General features: G+C 43.9%; 2 protein-coding genes across 2 annotated transcripts in view; both read left to right on the forward strand.

Annotated features, from left to right (window-relative positions):
* Window positions 1–11,126, forward strand: part of uhrf1 (ubiquitin-like with PHD and ring finger domains 1) — a 14,004-nt gene extending 2,878 nt beyond the window's left edge. Inside the window, exons 4-16 of the mRNA XM_048252916.1 lie at window positions 154–369; window positions 1,977–2,092; window positions 2,326–2,512; window positions 2,848–2,971; window positions 3,340–3,447; window positions 5,036–5,140; window positions 5,237–5,343; window positions 5,550–5,712; window positions 6,760–6,897; window positions 7,502–7,625; window positions 8,763–8,920; window positions 9,116–9,214; window positions 9,482–11,126. Of these exons, the coding sequence (XP_048108873.1) occupies window positions 154–369; window positions 1,977–2,092; window positions 2,326–2,512; window positions 2,848–2,971; window positions 3,340–3,447; window positions 5,036–5,140; window positions 5,237–5,343; window positions 5,550–5,712; window positions 6,760–6,897; window positions 7,502–7,625; window positions 8,763–8,920; window positions 9,116–9,214; window positions 9,482–9,628 (1,792 nt within the window). The 3' untranslated portion in view covers window positions 9,629–11,126. The remainder of the gene's footprint in view (window positions 1–153; window positions 370–1,976; window positions 2,093–2,325; window positions 2,513–2,847; window positions 2,972–3,339; window positions 3,448–5,035; window positions 5,141–5,236; window positions 5,344–5,549; window positions 5,713–6,759; window positions 6,898–7,501; window positions 7,626–8,762; window positions 8,921–9,115; window positions 9,215–9,481) is intronic.
* Window positions 11,127–11,560: 434 nt separating this feature from the next.
* kdm4b (lysine (K)-specific demethylase 4B) overlaps window positions 11,561–19,440 on the forward strand; it is a 53,388-nt gene continuing 45,508 nt past the window's right edge. Inside the window, exon 1 of the mRNA XM_048252917.1 lies at window positions 11,561–11,689. The gene's annotated coding sequence lies outside the window, so the exon portion shown is untranslated. The remainder of the gene's footprint in view (window positions 11,690–19,440) is intronic.

The following is a 19,440-nucleotide window of genomic DNA, read 5'->3' on the forward strand; positions in this document are numbered from 1 at the left end:
CACGTCGCCTGCATGAATCTCCTACACACACACACACACACACACACACCCTTGACTTGTTCACCCAGTGCTCACACATTCATCCTGTTTGTGTGCTACTCTATCCTGTGTCTCGCTCAACCCTGTGTGTGTGTGTGTGTGTGCCCGCTGTAGCTACCCAGACTACGGGGTGGTGGAGATGGCAGGTAAGGACGTGCGGCCGCGGGCAAGGACGGTCTACCAGTGGCACCAGCTGGAGGAGGGCATGGTGGTGATGCTCAACTACAACCCTGACGAGCCCAAGGACCGCGGCTACTGGTACGACGCACAGATCCAGAGGAAGAAGGAGACGCGCACACAGAGGGAGATCTACGCCAAGATACTGCTCGGGTACGCGTGTGTGTGGCATCTACTTGAAGTTACTGCTTGAGTGGGGTGGGGGTCTACTCTAAGTTACTGCTTGGGTGTGTGTTTGAGTTAGGGCAGTGCAAGTAATTGAATTTTTATTTCAATCTTAATTTTTGGCTCCAAACGATCACAAAAATGGTATAATCGAGAGGAAAAAAACACATTCCGTTAGGAAATTGGGGTTTTTGGAAATGGATAGAATTTCAACTCCTACAGTGTACTGATTCACACTGCTGTGCTTGACAGGCTCCTCCCTTCTGTGCACAGGCCACTCAAGCAGTTTGGGGTTGCGTGTGTCTGCTTGTGCAGTCGCTAGCATCATGAACCACGCCGAAATTGTAACTAGCGTGTTCTCTGCTTAGTTTGTTATGATCACTGTCAATCAAGGCGACCAAACTACTCAGAACTTATGGCATTTTTTTATTATTTTTTATCAGCATGTTACAGGTTGTCTATAAGCTTCTACTATTGCAAGAGGAAAACATTACACGCACACTGATATGTCACTAGACATTAAGAAATCATGTTTATTTCAAATACTTATATCACTGACAGCAGTAGTAAGGCCAGGAGATTGTCATTTTAAAGTTGCAGCCCTCAACTGATGTCATGTTGTGTTTTGGCCTGATGTGCCATCCTCCACCTATCTGCTAATCACAAAGTCAGTAGCATCCGGGTTGCCAGCTCTGCCAGTCAGGGGAGGAGGATACACCGCTCTACAGTATTTTGAAAGTGATTGCAGTACCAGTTTTTGCCACAATCTTACATACGGTTCCTTTAAGTTTTACAAGTTATTTAATTCCACTTGGTTTCCTTATTTCCATTATAGCCTATTAGTGATATTTTTCTGGGCTTGTGGCAATAACAGATAAGGCTAACGTACCCCTCCCCAACCCTGAAGAGCTATGCTTTATAAATGAAGTGTGTCTGGGATGCTGAGACGTGGAGTGATGGTTGTGTGTGTCTGTTTAGGGACACTGAGTGAATTGTTGTCTGTGTGTGTTTAGGGATGCTTTGATGTGTAGTTACTGTGTGTGTGTGTGTGTGTGTGTAGGGATGCTGTGCCGTGTAGTGATTTGTTTGTGTGTGTGTGTAGGGATGCTTTGATGTGTAGTTACACTGTGTGTGTGTGTTTAGGAATGCTGTGCCGCATAATGATTTATTTGTTTGTGTGAGTGAAGGTGTGTTTAGAGATGCTGTGCTGTGTAGTGATTTGTTGTTTGTGTGTGTGTGCGTGTATGCACGCCAGTGCCATTAGGAATGCTGTTATGTAGTATTTTGTTGTTTGTTTGTTCGTGTGTTTAGGGATTCTGTGCTGTGTGTGTGCGCGTGCCAGTGCCATTAGGAATGCTGTGTCATGTAGTGTTTGTTTGTTTGTGTTTAGGGACTCTGTGCTGTGTGATTAGAATGTGTGTACCAGTGCCGTTAGGGATGCTGTGCAGTGTAGTGATTTGTTTGTGTGTGTGGGATTCTGTGCTGTGTAATTGGTGTGTGTGCACGCGCGCCAGTGCCATTAGGAAGTGTGTGTGTGTGTGCCAGTGCCATTAGGCATGCTGTGTCATGTAGCGATTTGTTGTCTGTGTGTTTAGGGAAGCTGGGGACTCTCTGAACGACTGCCGCATCATGTTTGTGACGGAAATCTACAAGATCGAGGAAGCGGGCAGCAAGGGTGGAGCAGAACCGGGATCTGAGAGCCCGCTCAAGAGTAAGTGCGTGTGTGTGTGTGAGCCCGCTCAAGAGTAAGTGCGTGTGTGTGTGTGTGTGTGTGAGCCCACGTAAGACTAGGTGTGTGTGCAGAAGAATGGGAGATGGTAGTTGTTTATGTGTTTACTAGTGGAAGGGATGGTATATGGTCATCAGTAGCATGGACCAGCACTAGACATGCTGGGTAGGAAACTCTGCCTGGTCCAACCTGTGTGTGTGTGTGTGTGTGTGTAGGGTCCAACGGGCCAGAGTGTAAGCACTGTAAGGATAACCCCAGCAAGAACTGCCGCTGGTGTAACTGCCACGTGTGCGGCGTGAAGCAGGACCCGGACAAGCAGCTGCTGTGTGACGAGTGTGACATGGCGTTCCACACGTACTGCCTCAACCCTCCGCTGGAGAGCATCCCTGAAGACGAGGACTGGTGAGGGGGGGGGGCAATGGAATGGTGACCATGTAATAATGGCTTATAGAATCCAAGACAGAAGTCAGGAAGATTTGTTTCTGAGATTTGAACGTTTTTGCATGTTCTATGCGACACAATTATGGGATGTAGATACCGTATTTTCCGGAGTATAAGTCGCACCAGTCAAAAAATGTTTAATGAAAAGGAAAAAAAACGTGTGTGTGTGTGTTGCACCTGAGTCACAGGACCAGCCAAACTATGAAAAAAAGTGACTTATAGTCCGGAAAATACGGTACCTTGGAATATCATAAGTGAAGTAATAAAGTGATTTGTGATTTGTGTGTGTGGCTCAGGTACTGCCCAGACTGCAGGAACGATGTAAATGAGGTGGTGTTGGCCGGAGAGAAACTGAAGGAGAGCAAGAAGAAGTCCAAGATGGCGTCCGCTAACTCCTCCAGCCAGAGGGACTGGGGCAAGGTACCGTTACGCCCGGGGCTGAGGGGTTATTATGGTGTGTGTGTGGGGGGTCTGGATGAGCCATATCTGTGTGTGTAGAGTGATGACGATGAGAACAGATTGCATGCAGATGGTTTTGTCTGTTCTGTCAGAGTTGGTTATCCTTACACCAGAAGACTGACCAGATTTGGGAGAGATTCTTGAAAGATTGTAGTCTTTTGAGTAAAGCTTGACTGACTCTAATCTTTCAAAAGTCTTTCCCAAATCTTGTCAGTCTTCTGATGTATGGGTAGCATAAATTAGTCTTAGGTTGGCCTCTGTTTATGAAATGCTGCTTTGGCACTGGTGAGTGTGATCTGCTGGTTAACCTTTGAACTCTAAACCCACAGGGCATGGCGTGTGTGGGGCGCACCAAGCAGTGTACCATCGTACCCTCCAACCACTACGGGCGAGTGCCAGGGGTGCCCGTCGGAACCCAGTGGAAGTTCCGTGTACAGGTAAGCGGCCGTTAGCGGAGCATCAGATGTAGTCAGCAGTGTGTGTCTGAAATGTGTCTAATAGTGTTGTCACGATACCAAAATTAATGTTTCGATACCAAGTCAAGAATTTCGATACTTTTTAAAAAATGTTTTTGATTTGGGGGCCCCACCACCTTGACATCATCATCATCATCATCATCATCATCAGTAATATTGAATATACTGTAGTGTGATCATTCACACCAGTGGCCATCCCAGATTCTGCTTGACTCTCTCCACACAAACACACATGGAAAATGATGGCTTATGTCATATTTCATATATTCTGCATAATTACTAGTAAATATATTTAGCAATTTGAAAACTATTCTATAACTATTTTTAAACTATTACACTTAGGCATATCTTTAATGTGGTGTGTAGGTCTAATTGAGTGCCCATTGGTGATGTGTAGGTGTAATTGAGTGCCTGTCACTTTAAGAGATACGTGTGAGTAATTTACCTTGTCTCACGGTTTTAGTCTAGTGAATAAAAGTTGCACATAGCGCATAAGGATATGTGGATGCAATTAATTATGTTTTGTATGTCATTAGATAAAATAAATCTTTCTGGGATCATGGAAGAGAAGTGTCTTGCAATGTTCATTAAAGGAGAATTCCGGTGTGATATTGACCTAAAGTGTATTGAAACATGATACCGAGTGTGAACGTATGTCTCATAGCCCATCTCGACTTGTCCCCTGCACTCCAAAATCTGGCTAGTTAGCCGATGCTACCAACAACTTTTTTCAGTAGTGGTGCTTCGCATCGGCTAGCCATGCAAATAAATCACTGTTTTACACCCATTTACGAGGCTCAATGTATCTCCACACTTCATTGGTAGACTTCCTAGGGCCCTGACATTTAAAACGAGACATTGAGAACTTTGAAAAAGCACTGGTAGTTTACTTACAAGGCGATTTATACAGACAGTATCTTCCACGGTTTAACGTTTGCAGCCATCTTGAATTTAGTCACGATAAGTCGAAAGCAAACGTAAGAATGAACAGGTATGATAAGGGGATCAGATTCCAAAAATAATTCAGTGGAAATGCATGGATTCCAGTTTCTTCCAGTAGCAGCAACTGGAATCCATGCATTTCCACTGAATTATTTTTGTTGTTTACAAATGACAGTGGGTCTAGGTATATGTGATAACAATGTGTAGTGGGCAGTGGAATAATTATTGGTTTCCGTTTGTGGTGACCGCTGACTGAGATAAGGGATGAGATTAAATAGATCCTGGAATTTAGCCTGGTCTGGAGCAGGCTAGCTCCACAGAATAAATCACCATGGTAACTTATATCATAACATATCCTGCTGCCCCCTATCCCGCTTTTGTGCAACTAGATCACAGATAAATTGAGCCAGGATAACCAAGATATCCCGGCTTAATCCCTTATCCTAGTTTTGTGCAATAGGCCCCAGGAAGTTGTGCCTCTTGGACGACTTTGTGTTGGGCTTCAATTTTAGCTTTGACTGGAGTTGTGTTATTGAATCTCCTGCTTGGGAGTGCTATGTGGTGCCCGGTGATCTGTGTTGGGACTGACGTGTGTCTCTGTTTCCAGGTCAGCGAGTCAGGCGTGCATAGACCCCATGTGGCCGGGATCCACGGGAGGAGCAACGACGGCGCCTACTCTCTGGTGCTCGCCGGCGGCTACGAGGACGACAAGGTGGGTGCTGCCGGTACTGACCGCTATGGTACTGACTACTACGCTAGCCCAGCACATTGTTATTCATGTGTGTCTCCTTTCGCTCTCTCGCTCTAGGATGATGGAAATGAGTTTACGTACACAGGCTCTGGGGGGCGGGATCTGTCTGGGAATAAGAGAACAGCTGAGCAGTCATGTGACCAGAAACTGACCAATATGAACAGGTGAGCGCTTTTGTTCTCTGCTAAAAGTTTGACCAGAGTGTGAGAAGTGTGTGTCTGTGTCTGGTCAGGATTTGGAGCAGGGCATGGAGCTGTGTTTGTTGGGTGAGTGTCTCTGACTGTGTGTGTGTCTGTTCTGTGAGCAGGGCTTGGAGTGTGAACTGGGGGTGTGTTGGGTGAGGGTCTCTGACTGTGTGTTGTGTGAGCAGGGCGTTGGCGCTGAACTGTAACGCTCCGGTGAATGAGAAGAACGGTGCGGAGGCGAAGGACTGGAAGGCGGGCAAACCTGTGCGAGTGGTGCGCAGCTGCAAGGGCCGCAAGCACAGCAAGTTCAGCCCCGAAGACGGCAACCGCTACGACGGCATCTACAAGGTAAAGACACACACACACACACACACACACATACACAGCTGTGCAGAGTTAGTGCTGTGATTGATTTACTGTCCCACAATTTAGAACACTGCCCTCTAGGGGTGGGAATCTCTTGGCACCTCACGATTCAATTTCGATTCAGAGGTCGATTCGATTCTAAAACGATTGATGCATCTCTTTTTTTTTTTTTTTTTTTTTTTTTTTTTTTTTTTTTAAATCTTTGATCATTAAACAAAATGAACAGATGGATTTGCAAAGGCTGCTCTTTTTCACAAATGCAATTCATTATGTGTTCTATGTCATTAGATAAAATAAATGTTCAAAAACTTAACAAGTCAAAGAAAATCTTTCTGTGATCATAGAAGAGATTTGTCATTTGCAATGTTCATTTCTATTATTTTGGTACTACCCAGTGACAGACATGGCGTGAGCTAACGGAATAGCTAGCTAGAAGAAGCTCTCCAGACGTAAAAGGTTGTCTACCTATTTCTGAAATGTCATTAAACCCAACAGTAGGCACAGTAGGCCTAAATGAACTAAATTCCATAGCCTACTACAGTAGCTTTCAAGGAAACCGGTGCCGGTCGAACAGGCTTGGTTCTAGCTCGAAGTTCAGCAATTTTGTTGCAGCTCAAACATAAACAACTCGCACATGTGCTGTCACTCGTGTGTTTTTCGTGCGCATGCGTGTGCAGCAGAGAATCAGCAGGCCAGGGCCATGGAGAGCTTTCTGTAGCAGGCCCAGGGCCATGGAGAGCTTTCTGTAGCAGGCCCAGGGCCATGGAGAGCTTTCTAGATAGATTGATACTTTATTGATCCCCAAGGGGAAATTCAAGATCTTATATAAAATAGTCTTTCTTTAGCGCTCTGCAGCAGGTGAAATGATGTCCGTTTCAAAATTGCGATTATTAACTTCTCTGAATCGAGATGTAATCATTCTAGAGAGAATCAAATCTTTTTCCCACCCCTACTGCCCTCCCTACCTTACCTGTGTAAGCTGTGGTCTCTGCTGTCCCGTGTGGCTCACCTGTGCTGTGGTCTCTCCAGGTGCAGAAGTACTGGCCGGAGAAGGGCAAGTCGGGCTTCCTGGTGTGGCGCTACCTGCTGAAGCGGGATGATGATGAGCCCGCCCCCTGGACCAGAGATGGGAAGGAGCGCGTCAAGAAGCTCGGCCTCACCATGCAGGTAAACACACACACACACACACACACACACACACACACACACACACACACACACACATTGCCCCATCTCAGTGCCAGCACCTCCTCCTCACACACTGCCCCATTTCCCTACCAGCCAGGGCTCAACATTAATGGTTGCCCTTGGCCACCAAATTGTTACAAGTGGCAACCAGATTTGGTTGGCTCTGGCAATCAAAACCTTATGCCTGGTTGCCAAGTTGGCAAAGCTGGCAACCACTTTTAAAAGTTAACGTTGAGCCCTGATGCCAGTGCAGTTTTACTGTTCCTCACCTCACACACACACACACACACACACACACACACACGTTACACTTGCACATCTCACACACACGCAGGGCTTTAAAGTATTTAGGCACCATGTATATATGTACAGTATATATGTACAGTATATATGACGTCCTCATTATTGTCTGATAACTTCAGGCACAGACATTTTTATTGCTTTAAGCCCTGCACACGTCTAACACGCCTCACACATTTCCCACACTCAAGCACACCAACCCCACGTGTGTAGTATCCTGATATGTTGTGTGTGTGCGCGCGCGAGTCGTACCCTGAAATGTTATATTTGTGTGTGTGTGTAGTACCCTGATGGCTACCTGGAGGCGGTTGCAGCCAAGGAGAAGGAGAAGGAGAATAAGGCCATGGAGCTGGAGGAGGAGCCAGAGACGCCCAGCAAGGGCAAGAGGAAGAGGAAGTCCCAGAAGAGTGAGTGGGCGGGGCTTGGGCAGAGACGTAGCAGTTTGGGAGCCCTTAGAAGGCTGTTTGCTGACAAACTGAATCATTTGGAAGCAGCTGTGTTGTCTTGGGAAACCGGGGGGTGGGGTGTATACTAACAGAATAGCAGAATAACAGGCCAACCTACAGCAATGGTATTGTACTGATACACAAAGATGACCGGCTGGGTGCCAGCATGGCTGAGAGAAGTTATTACCAGTACAACCCGAGTGTGGCAGATTTGCTCATGTTGCCCAGATAGCTATTAAGCCGGGTTCACATTGTATTTATGGTATATTTAAATATTTAACTAGTTCTATAGTCATCTGTTTTATTTGACTGCTTCATTTCCGCTTTAAGCCGGGTTCACGTTGTACCCGCAAGTGGCTGCACTGCGCTATGAAACCCACTATTTTCAATGGCTTGTGCGCGCAACAACTGGCCTTCCACTGCGCCGACCAAAGCGCAGCACAAGTGGAGTTTTAGCGCTTTGCCGCTCTTGCGCGTACCACGGTTAAACCACACTGTAAATGGATAAGATAAGGATATATACTCTTTTGATCCCGTGAGGGAAATTTGGTCTCTGCATTTAACTTAATCCGTGAATTAGTGAAACACACACAGTGAACACACAGTGAGGTGAAGCACACACTAATCCCGGCGCAGTGAGCTGCCTGCATCAACAGCGGCGCTCGGGGAGCAGTGAGGGGTTAGGTGCCTTGCTCAAGGGCACTTCAGCCGTTCCTACTGGTCGGGGAGCAGTGAGGGGTTAGGTGCCTTGCTCAAGGGCACTTCAGCCGCGGCCCACTGGAGAGTGCTAACCAGTAGGCCACGGCTGCCCAATCAAATCATAGTGTTTTTTTTTTTTTTTTTTTTTTTTTTTTTTCCGTTGAGCCCGACGGCGAGCACAACAAAAATCTTTGGGACATTTACCTCAACCAAGAGCAACTCTGAGCGAGCGCAGCGCATTGGCGCGTACAGTGTGAACCCGGCTTTAGCAGTTGTCCTTGCTAACACCACTAAACAGCAACACACACTGCTGGCTTGTGTTTCAGTGAACACTCAGGGGAAGTGTGTGTGTGTGGCATTGACTTGTTGCGCTAAATTTGCTGTGTGTGTGTGTTCCAGTGGATGCAGAGGAGAAGTCGTCCCCAACGAAGAGCCCGTCTAAGAAGATGAAGGTGGAGGCGTACAAGCTTAGCCGCGAACAGAAGGCGCTCATCAAGGAGGACGAGCTCAACAAGAAGCTCTGGGACGAGGCCATGCAGTCCCTCAGTCTGGGGCCGGTGAGTGGACACACCGACACGGTCACACACAGACTTACAAACTGACACACACACCCACACACAGTGACACACAAATCTCTCTTTATCGTTGATCAGTTGGATGGTTATGTAGTGTACTCTATTTGCTGTCGACCGTCTGAGATGTGGAATGCTGGACGTTGTAGTTCTTTGTGGTCTTGACTGTCACTGCCCCAGAAATTCCTGAATAAGGTAGAGGAGGTGTTCCTGTGCATCTGCTGCCAGGAAGTGGTCTTCCAGCCAGTCACCACAGAGTGCCAACATAATGTCTGCAGGGTAAGACACGCCCCCTCTCCCAAAACGCTGCCCCTCAGAGTGGAGTGGGTTGACTGTGAGGTAGTGTCACTATTAAACACACTGTAGCAGTTTTACTGTGTGAGGTAAACACACTAGCAGTTTTACTGTGTGTGTGTGTGTCTGACACTACCCCTTTAGAGTGGAGTGTTTTTAGAGTGTGTGTGTGTGTGTGTGTATAATCGTAAGCAGCTGTTGTAACCTATACCCTTTGCATTTATGTAACTATCCTGCCCCCCTGCTGTGTAGGAATGCCTCCAGAGGTCCTTTAAGGCCGAAGTGTACACGTGCCCAGCGTGCCGACACGACCTGGGCAAGAACCACCAGATGAGCGTCAACAAGTCCCTCCAGGCCGTTCTCACCCAGCTGTTCCCCGGGTACAGCAGTGGCCGATGATGCCCGCCCCGCCGCACCGGCACCGCAACACGAACTCTGAGGGCGACCGCCGATCTCAGTCACTCATCGCAACGCCACCTCTGTTCCTCTGATGTATTTAAAATGTAATGACTTTTAAATCTGGGAGCAGGAGCCGATGAAATGCAATCAGTTTGTGTCTCCGCTGCCTTCATTTAGCCAGTCATGTTCAGTAGAGCCCTACACACACACACACACACACACACACCTCGCACTGCCTTCATTTAGCCAGTCATGTTCAGTAGAGCCCGACAGCCACAGGGTGAAGCGCTAGCTCTCATGCCTGGAACATACCCCCCTACACAAACACACACACACACAACACCGGTGACCATGGACTGAGATTTAATGTGTTTTATAAATGGCTGATGTTTTGTGTAGGAAATCAGGTCCTTAGTGTCAGCAGTCCACATCACTGCTGCCCTCAAATGTCTAGAATGCTGTACAGTCACACACACACACACACACACACACACACACTCAGGGTGTGCCCAGTTGTATGAAATTTGTAGAAAGCAGCTGACCTGAGTTGAATCCCGTTTGCCCCAGTCCCCTTTGAAGCAGATTAGATGAGTTTGCCATTTCAGTAGCTATTCTGCCTTTGGGTCGAAATAAATGTACACACAGCTCTAAGGTAGGCACAGCCCCTTTCTCGTGTGTGTGTGTGTGTGTGTGTGTGTGCGCGCGCGCGCGTGTGCCTGTCTGTGCGTGTATGAGTGAGGGAGGTCCGATTCACCATGCTGTATTGACAATGCTGTGCTTACCTGGACCTCGTGTCCCAGAGTTAACCGTGAGCCCGTTATAGTAGGAAACACAAGCCGCCCCTCCACTCCGCAAACTTAATTGCCCTCCCCACCCTGTTGATTTGATGTTTAGCTTTAACATTCCTCTAAGTTACTATCATACACTTTACTTTTATACGCTATTGGCGCGGTATATAAATCCGTCATACCTACTTGCTTTTTGATGTGATGGATGTAATCGCCAGTTTGTAAATGTAGCCAAGTAATATTCCCTCATATATTTGGTTTGTTGTAGCGTTTAATCCAAATATAGTTGCCATATGATTGGAAGATTGAGAACACCCAAAGATCCCACTTTGCCTTAACACCGTTCCCATAGAAACGATTTTAAGCTGAACCTGTGAGATGACCAGATGCGTCTTGGTCCACATACTTTCCCCGTTACCCTCCCAGTCTTAGCTGAGAAAGCAAAGAGTCATTTTCTTTCATTAAAATCCAGTTAATTTTGATTCAGTTTCCATTTTTATAATTGCTTGAGGCTGCAGCTGTTTCCTCTAGATTTTACCTCAGCGGTTTCTATTAATATTTTATAGACTGAATGTATATTCTGAAATTGTTTATATTTTAGCACTTGTCCTTAAGTTGTTTTTCCCCTCTCTAGATGTAGGCTTATAGCGGTCTCTTGGACACGTTTTAAGTGCAGATTTTCAATAAATTCTTATTGACCTTTTTTCTAAAAATGAAACCTGCTTCACTGTGTTTTCTTTCATTAATATCACCTAATGATTGATCAAAGCAGCGAATTATTTATGTGAATGATTTTATCAATCAGACGGATTGACATTCTGTCAGGTCCTAGTGCTGAATGCCGCAGATATTCATTATTGACGTGTGGGGATTTTAAACTAAGACAAAAGGGGTTGATGATTATCTCAATTCTGACATTTGAAGAATAGCAAGCCCCTAGCTGCAGTAGGTCAATTTGTGAAACACCTTTTTAGTAGCCACCATTTAAAATACCGGAAGAAGTACAAGACGTGTGCTCCGTGACTACTAGCTATCATTTTGAGCTAATGTAATTGGTGCAGAGTTACATCTGTTTGCGAAAGCAGCCAACGACTGTTTTAACTGGTTTACCACGAGTGACTGCTTGGTCTAGCTCAGCCAATCGTGGTAGTAAATTCCGGGGTAGGCGTGAGGCCCAGTTCCTCTTTGCCGTGGAAGATAATCGATGTTGTGAATTTCGTGGATTTAAATCTGATACGAGGAATAAAAACAGAAGCTAGATTGGCAGCCGGAGGTAAGGCACTGTTATGCGTGCATTGCATTATTACCTTTCGTGTTTTATGCGAAAATGTGAAATTATTTCAGCCAAAGCCACCATTGCACGTCGGTTGTCGACGGATATTTTGTTGACTTTTTCAAATGGAAGGAAAGGGGTAGGAGGCTAGCTAGTTTGGATACGATGCTGTCAAATCATGCACATGATTAATTATCATCGGCCTCAGTAGGCACAGAACAGCGGTTTCAGTAAAGTGCGTGTTTATCGTTTATTTACAATTATTTTGCGTTGGGAATATTCTACAAACCAGCTGATTTGATTCGACCATGGGCAATGCAGAGCTCATTGAAATATTGGTCACCATAACGTTACCGTGTTAGCTAGTAATCAAGCAAGCTCGATTCATCTGTGTATAATTGAATGCTTCCCAACGTCTCCGTCGACTGCAACTGTGTATTACCCTAGTGAATAACCGTTCAAATTATTTAATGTGCGGTGTAACCATCGATAGAGTTTCTGTGTTGTTGGAATAGCTAGCCATCATAGCAAGCTAGTAGCATTCTATTATGGGTTGGTTCTATGGGGCTAGCAAGAAGTGTTGCGTTACGGCGACGTCACGCACAAAAGCGTCAGGAGGCTAACTGATAGCTGCTAACTTACCCAACTGCACACGGTTTGCAATCTGTTGGTTACACTCTTGATAAATAGTTGAATAGCAAATTAATGCAATACTGTATCCAACTTTGTGGCATTGAAATAAATTACACCCTGTTTGTGTCTCATGTATCGGTGGTTTACACGAATAAGTAAACAGGCCTTAACTTGGGATTTGCTCACAAACACCAAAGAATTTAGTAGTGGGCTTAGGTCAGGTAGTGGATAGCTAACTTGCTAAAAATACCGCCCCCTTTATAGCAATAGTCCACCCCTGCTGGTTCGATCAAAAGCATACATGTGAGGAATGTGTCGAACTTGTTGGAATTATAAACTAGAAGAAACATACGCTATATAATGTAAACATTTACTGAATGGCAAAGTAATGTGCGCAAAACAGAAACTAAACCGAGGCCTTGAACCCTTGGACACCCCCCATCCCCCAGCTGTCTTTGTTATTCACTCAAGTGCTGTTTCCAAACATTCGTCTGCTGAACTACACAAATGGCAGACGAAACTTGCTTGAACGTGAAAGAAGGAAAGCGTTTGGTAGACTGGCTCGTTTGATAAATTGGTTGATCTGATTGCTTCTGAGCTCTTTTATTCTCTAGTTTTTTGGCACAATTGTAGGCACAGTAGCAGGTAAACGCTGGACTTCCAATTGTTGTGCTTGGTTTAGACAGAAACATAATCTATGTGTCAGCTGTGGAAAATCAAACGCCTGTGGGCAGAAAGGTTTGGTAGGAGATGTGACGGGTCTATTGCCTGAACCCCCTGCTGAGCCGGTTCCTCTAGGACCAGTTTTATCAGAATAAAAGTAAGAGTGGTCTAAAGACATTCCTATTTAAGCGCTTATGTGTGATGGTTTGGTTTGTATAATATTGTTTTATTTTCATTAGGCTGTTAATTAATTGACATTATTGTTTTTTATTGATATTCTCCTTAATGTAGTCTTACCATGTCATTGTTTTCAGTGTTTCCCACAGAATTGAATTCTATTTGTGGTGGTAGGTTTGCAGAATTAACTTGAATGAAACAGTTTTTAACAAATTAACGCAGCGTGGTTATGATGCTAACCAAATTTAAGCATAATTTAGTACAACCTGGAAAATCATTGTGTGGTGGTCAATGTTCATATTGTGGTGGGGCGCCACAAATAAGTCAATGTATGGGAAACACTGTTTTTTATATTATTGATTGAATGGACATTATTGCCTTTCCCCTCATTTTCATTGCTTATTTTTATTAGGCTATTGATATTGTTGTTTATTATTACTATTCTCCTTATTATATTTGACCAACATTCTAATCTGTTCCCTGTTCAATTTTAAATATTATGTTGTTTTGTATTTATGTGTCGCTTTGGACAAAGGCGTCTACCAAATCCATAACCATAACCTTGATTGGGATGAGAGCTTAGCTAGCTGCATTGCAGTCTCATAAGACAGAGGATGGCCATGTGTCAACCATGTGCCTATAGTTAACCAGTACAATGCCATGTGCCTATAGTTGTGCCTATCCAGCACAGTCCTCTTTTGTTCTATACAGAGGGCCACTCCACACATGGCCCTGTGCACCTTAACTTGGGACTCCTCTGCTGCCTTGGTTTTGTCTGTGACGGAAGGGAAATGAGCTAACCCACATGACCTACCAATTGCTGCTGCATTGGAGGTTTGTTTGTGTTGTGTGACTGTGGTGTTCCCATCCAGTAATGCCTTGTGGTTTGCCTCGAGGGACTTGCTAGGAAATGCTCAGAGAATATAGAGACCTCATACCTGCAGAACACGCTGCCCCTAGGTGAAGCCTGTTGCTATGGCGCAGGGTGTTTGTTGTTGTTTATCAATAGGTAAATTGAATTAAGAAACAATTAAAGATAACATGTCCAAAGACACATCTGGGGGGTATTCCAAGTATGTGGTTTAGTGACAAACCTGGGTTAGGTAACTCAGAATAGGTGGTGAACCTCCTAATAGAAGAGCTGTATGGCTTCATTCTCCTAACAAAACAATACCATAGGTCTCTTGTTGTAGGAGGTTTAACTTACTCTGAGTTAACTAACCCAGGTTTATCACTAAACCACATACTTGGAATACCCCCCTGGTTTTCAGTGATTTATAATCTTAAAAGCCATACAAGACACAGTGAATGTAAATTATTGTTATGTATTGTGTTTTATTTGTGATCTGCAGTAGATCACCACTGCTAGGTTGCAAGCATGGGGAACATAGCCTGCAACTCTTGGAATAGGTTAGGAATTGCGCATCATAGGGATTTGCTAAAGGTTTTCTGTGAAGTGGTTTGTCATGATTGCAAGTTAAGATACCTAGATAATTGGATATGACCGATCACCTGTATCATATGAACAAACAGTGTAACACATTATGTGTGATCTGATCCAAGCAGAATATGCAAACTTAGCAACATCTCATCATGACGACTTTTTTTTTTTGGAATTGTGTGAATAGCTTCTTCACGAGACAAGAAGTAATAAGTAGTCTTACAGTATGGGCATATTCACACTTGACCCTTTGGTCCGGACCCAAGTTTGTTTGGACAGTTGGTTCGGTTAATTTTGATAATGTGGATGCAGTCTACCAAACTCAGCACTTGCTATCTGTTCCAAAACCAGAAAATAAACACTATTGATGGTGTGAGAATACCAACAGGCTGTGTCTTTCCTTTTTGGTTCATCAGAGATGTGCTTTTTGGTCACAGTACTCTTTTTGGATGAAATTGGCTCCAATCAAGCATCCTACACAGACTGACACAGGGTGTGGTATAGAGTTACAAACTGGAGTGATAACCTTCCTTTTTCAAGATTCCTTTTATCCTGTACAAAATCCCCACTTCTTCACCTTCACTAAAGTACCCTCAGACTGTCACACTCCCCCACCAGATTCCCAGATTTCCTACAAGTTCTTCAGTCCTTCCTCTTTGTTCCTTCATTGCTGTGGCCGTTTATGATCCGATCAACAACATATTAACATACCAAGCAATATCAGAAATACTTTTGTCATGTCCTTATGACATGTTCTTAGTATTTGTGATTATATGAATGTACTGTACATACAGACGTTTAACCCCTACAAGCATGCCATATGTCAACAGTGGCAAGGAAAAACTCCCATATTCCCGGAAGAAACCTTGAGCAGAATCAGACTTAATAGGGGGAGCCCATCTGCTTCTGGCTGGCTGCAGCTCTAATGGCAGCAGTCGAATGTAGAATAATCTGAAAAAGTAGTCTAACAGATAAAATGAGTTAACTAAAAGTTCTCATGTTTTGAGGTCTTTTTTTAAAGATATTAACTGAACTCGCCTGTTTGATGTACAGAGGCAGGGTGTTCCATAGCTTTGGGGCATAATGGATAAAAGCAGCTTCTCCACTTTGCTTGTGGAGCACTTTGGGTACAATTAAAAGATTGGAAGATCATTGTAAGATCTAAGGAACATTGGAAGATCTAAGTTTCCTTTGTGGTTGATAAGATATTAAAAGCTCAGAGATATATGAAGGTGCTATGCCATTGAGAGCTTTGTAAGTAATTAACATAACCTTAAAATCAATTTGATAGGAGCCAGGGAGCCAGTGCAGTTCAGCTAACACAGGGGTGAGGTGTTCTCTCTTCTTGGTCCTAGTTAAAAGTCTAGCAGCACAGTTCCTTATGAGTTCCAATTTCTTTATACGGGAAACCAATAAAAAGTTCATTGCAGTAGTCTAACCGACTAGTGATAAAGGCGTGGATTAGTTTTCTGCATCTTGTTGAGTTAAAAAGGGCCGCACTTTGGCAATGTTTCTCAGGTGAAAATAAGCTGTCTAGGTAACTACTGAGGCCATCCTTAAAAATATTTTTGTTTGCAGTAACAGCCAAAAAAAAATAAAAATGGGTCGGTAGGTAGGTCAATATTTTTTTTTTTCAAGATTCAAAGTAAAAAAAAGTTCAATTTTGGTCATGTTGATTACCTAGGAATGAATTTACACAAATGTGCATATCGCGGATCGAACTGACTGGGTCTTCAACCCGTGCCTTCAGGCACCATTCATTGCAAAACCTCATTCTGATGCTGTTCATTGATCATTCTGATGCAGGTTATATAGACCAGCCTTTCTCAAACTTCTTTGACCTGAGGCCCGGTCATGGCAGACTTTTGGGTCATAGGGCTCATCTACATGTACCCAGAAAGAAGGCTACAATAGCTCTTGGCCACGTTATATTGAAATTTGACTATACAATAGGCCTACTCAATGCTATACAGTGTATTATACAGTCTCTGCTCTGTTTCTAAGGAAGTTCCAAAAAACAACGTCGTTCTATTAAGTTTCGTTAAATAAATAAATAGCCTTCCAACAGGTTGAAGCAGAGCTTTGATACCAACGTTATCGATTAGTTTCAGTTTTCTCTCGCGCAGAAGCGCATTGAATGAATGATCATACCACCACTTAATTGTAGGGCTCCATGTTTAATGACCTCGATAGCAGAAACGTTTGTTTTCTTTTTTCGTCGATTCGCGGTTTCTTGATCAACTGCGCAGCAAATTATCAGATGAAGCACCGGGCCTAATTTCACTCCACGACTCAGCAGTCTCCATGTTGAGGACCCATATTTGGAGAAATGCTGAATAGACCACAACCAATTTCAATACTCGGAACCACGGTCACCGCTAGACTAGGGGAGAAGGGATGAAAAAAGATCTGGCCACAGTTCTTCCAGAACTTCAGAATAGCGTTATCAGTTTGTGTGAATGAAACGGTGACATGCGCGAAAAACCAATGGTGTAGAGATGACGCCACAGGTTTTTTTTAAGAGCCACGCTTGCATGTAGGCAATTTATATTCACAATACTTGGGCCTACTAAAATAACTATTATTTTATTGCATTTGTATTGGTTGTTTAGAGTAAAAAAAAACAATCGGTCGGTATTAACGCAAGTTTACAACCGCAAGTCGGTCGGACTAAAAGGGGAAAAAAAAATATTTGGGTCGGTTCTAAATTGACAGGGTCGGTCGGGTTACGGCAAACTAAAAATATTTTAAGGATGGCCTGATATGGGGCTTGAAGCTTAACTCTGTATCTAAGATGACACCTAGGCTTGTTACTTTTGGTTTGCTTTTGGTGTGCCAGGTTCCCAAGATTTCTAAGAACGGTGTCTCGGTGACTTGACTCGACACAGGTCCCTCCAGCATTTCGTCTGCGTCTCAGAAACGCTTTTCTCTGTGATCTGAACACCTTTGACTTTGCAATTCTATCTAGAAGTCATCCTGTTGATGACTCTGGTGTTTTACAGGTAAAGCTGCCAGTTTAGGACCTGTGAGGTGTCTGTTTCTCAAACTAGAGACATGTTAATGTATTTGTTTACTTGCTCCGTTGTGCACTTGGGCCTTCCACGCTTCTTTCTAATCTGGTTCTAGCCAGTTTACGCTCCTTTGTGAAGGGAATGGCACCCAGAGCAAGTGTTGTATGAGCTCTTCGGTTTCTCATATGGAGGAGCCTCATTTCTCAAGAAGAGATTGACATCTTTCAGAAAGAGTTCCTTGTTTCTGGCCTATTTGTGCCGAAAAGTTAGCTTTTCTCTCAAACTTTTGAATGGAAGAATGTTGGGAGTTCTTTTGTCATTTTTCGGAGATGGGCTGGTTGGTTCTGCCCACTTTAATGAACTGTGCTAAGCTAGGCTAACGTGGTGTGTGTGTCAGGTTGAGTTACTGCATGCACAGAGACGAGGATATGCATCATCTCCTCTAACTCTGGTGGAAACGGTAAAGAAGTTCATTCCCCAAAATGTTCGCGTGTTCCTTTTAAGAAAGGTGCAATGTGGACAAATATTACCATCAAACTTCTCATTTTTAGTGCTTCCTAAGATATTGAAATGTCAGTTTCAGTTTCACATGGACAAAATTTAACAAATTTGGCATGCATCCAAATAATGTAGCCAAATGAATCATATCAAACTTCCATATTTGTAGTTTAAGCCATTTGTGAGATTGTGAAATGTTCACCAGAAATGCACTAGATAGACTTCTGAACTGACCACTACCTCCCAAATAAGTTGTAATGAGCTATGGCTTCTAGAGGGCAAAAGTCGCCCAAAATTGATATTAAAGTGCATTTTTAGCATAACGGTTGGTTACAAATAGAGCCTACCTCTTTGCAGTGGTGTGGGTAGCAGCAATGGTTGAATGGTGATTATGGTACTATAAATCTTTGGAAAGGAAAAACCAAATGGACAAAAAAACTGAAGGAACTTAACAAATAAACTTGACAAACACTGTACTATTCTATGTATTTGAGGGTGCCCACATCAAGGGCTTGCGGTTTGTTTGTTTATGTTGCTGATTAGATCATAAACGGCTACAGCAACAAAGAGGAGTGACAGAAAATGTTGCTGGTATTAGTTGGTAGGTATTTGATGTTTTCCTCATTCATTAAAGGAACCGTATGTAAGAAATGAATTACAATTAATCATAAAATGGCCCTGATATGTCACTAGACATTAAGAAATCATGTTCATTTCAAATACTTATATCACTGACAACAGTAGTCCGGCCAGGATATTGTCATTTTTAAAGTGAAGTTGCAGCCCTCAACTGATGTTGATGTTTTGTTTTGTGATGTCATGTTGTGTTTTGGCCTGATGTGCCACCCTCCACTTATCTACTAATCACAAAGTCAGTAGTGTTTCGGCATCCGGTTTGGCAACCTCGAGTCAGGGGGGAGGGGGAGGGGATACACCTCTCTAGAGTAATTTGAAAGTGATTGCAGTACCAGTTTTGGCCACAATCTTACATATGGTTCCTTTAAGTGTTTGTGTTTTGTCTGGTTATGTTTCTAATTGGATCATGAATGGCCTCAGCAACAAAGAGGAATGACCAAAGAATTAGTTGGTAGAAAAGACCCATCACGATTGTGGAGGGGGGAGGGTGAGCCTGGGACACCAGACACCGCTGTTGAGCCTTCTGGAGGTGTTGTGAGTGTAATTCCACGAAACACAGATCAAGGAAGACACCTGACACTTGTATTACTTTTTCGCGTCTATACACATTGGGCTTGTCAACCAGATAGCCGTATATGGCGGGCCAATGAATCTCTGGCCACTTGCTAACGTCCTCTACCCATTCTGTTATC

Source organism: Alosa alosa, chromosome 9, assembly GCF_017589495.1.
Source record: "Alosa alosa isolate M-15738 ecotype Scorff River chromosome 9, AALO_Geno_1.1, whole genome shotgun sequence".
In the NCBI taxonomy this organism is placed as follows: Eukaryota; Metazoa; Chordata; class Actinopteri; order Clupeiformes; family Clupeidae; genus Alosa; species Alosa alosa.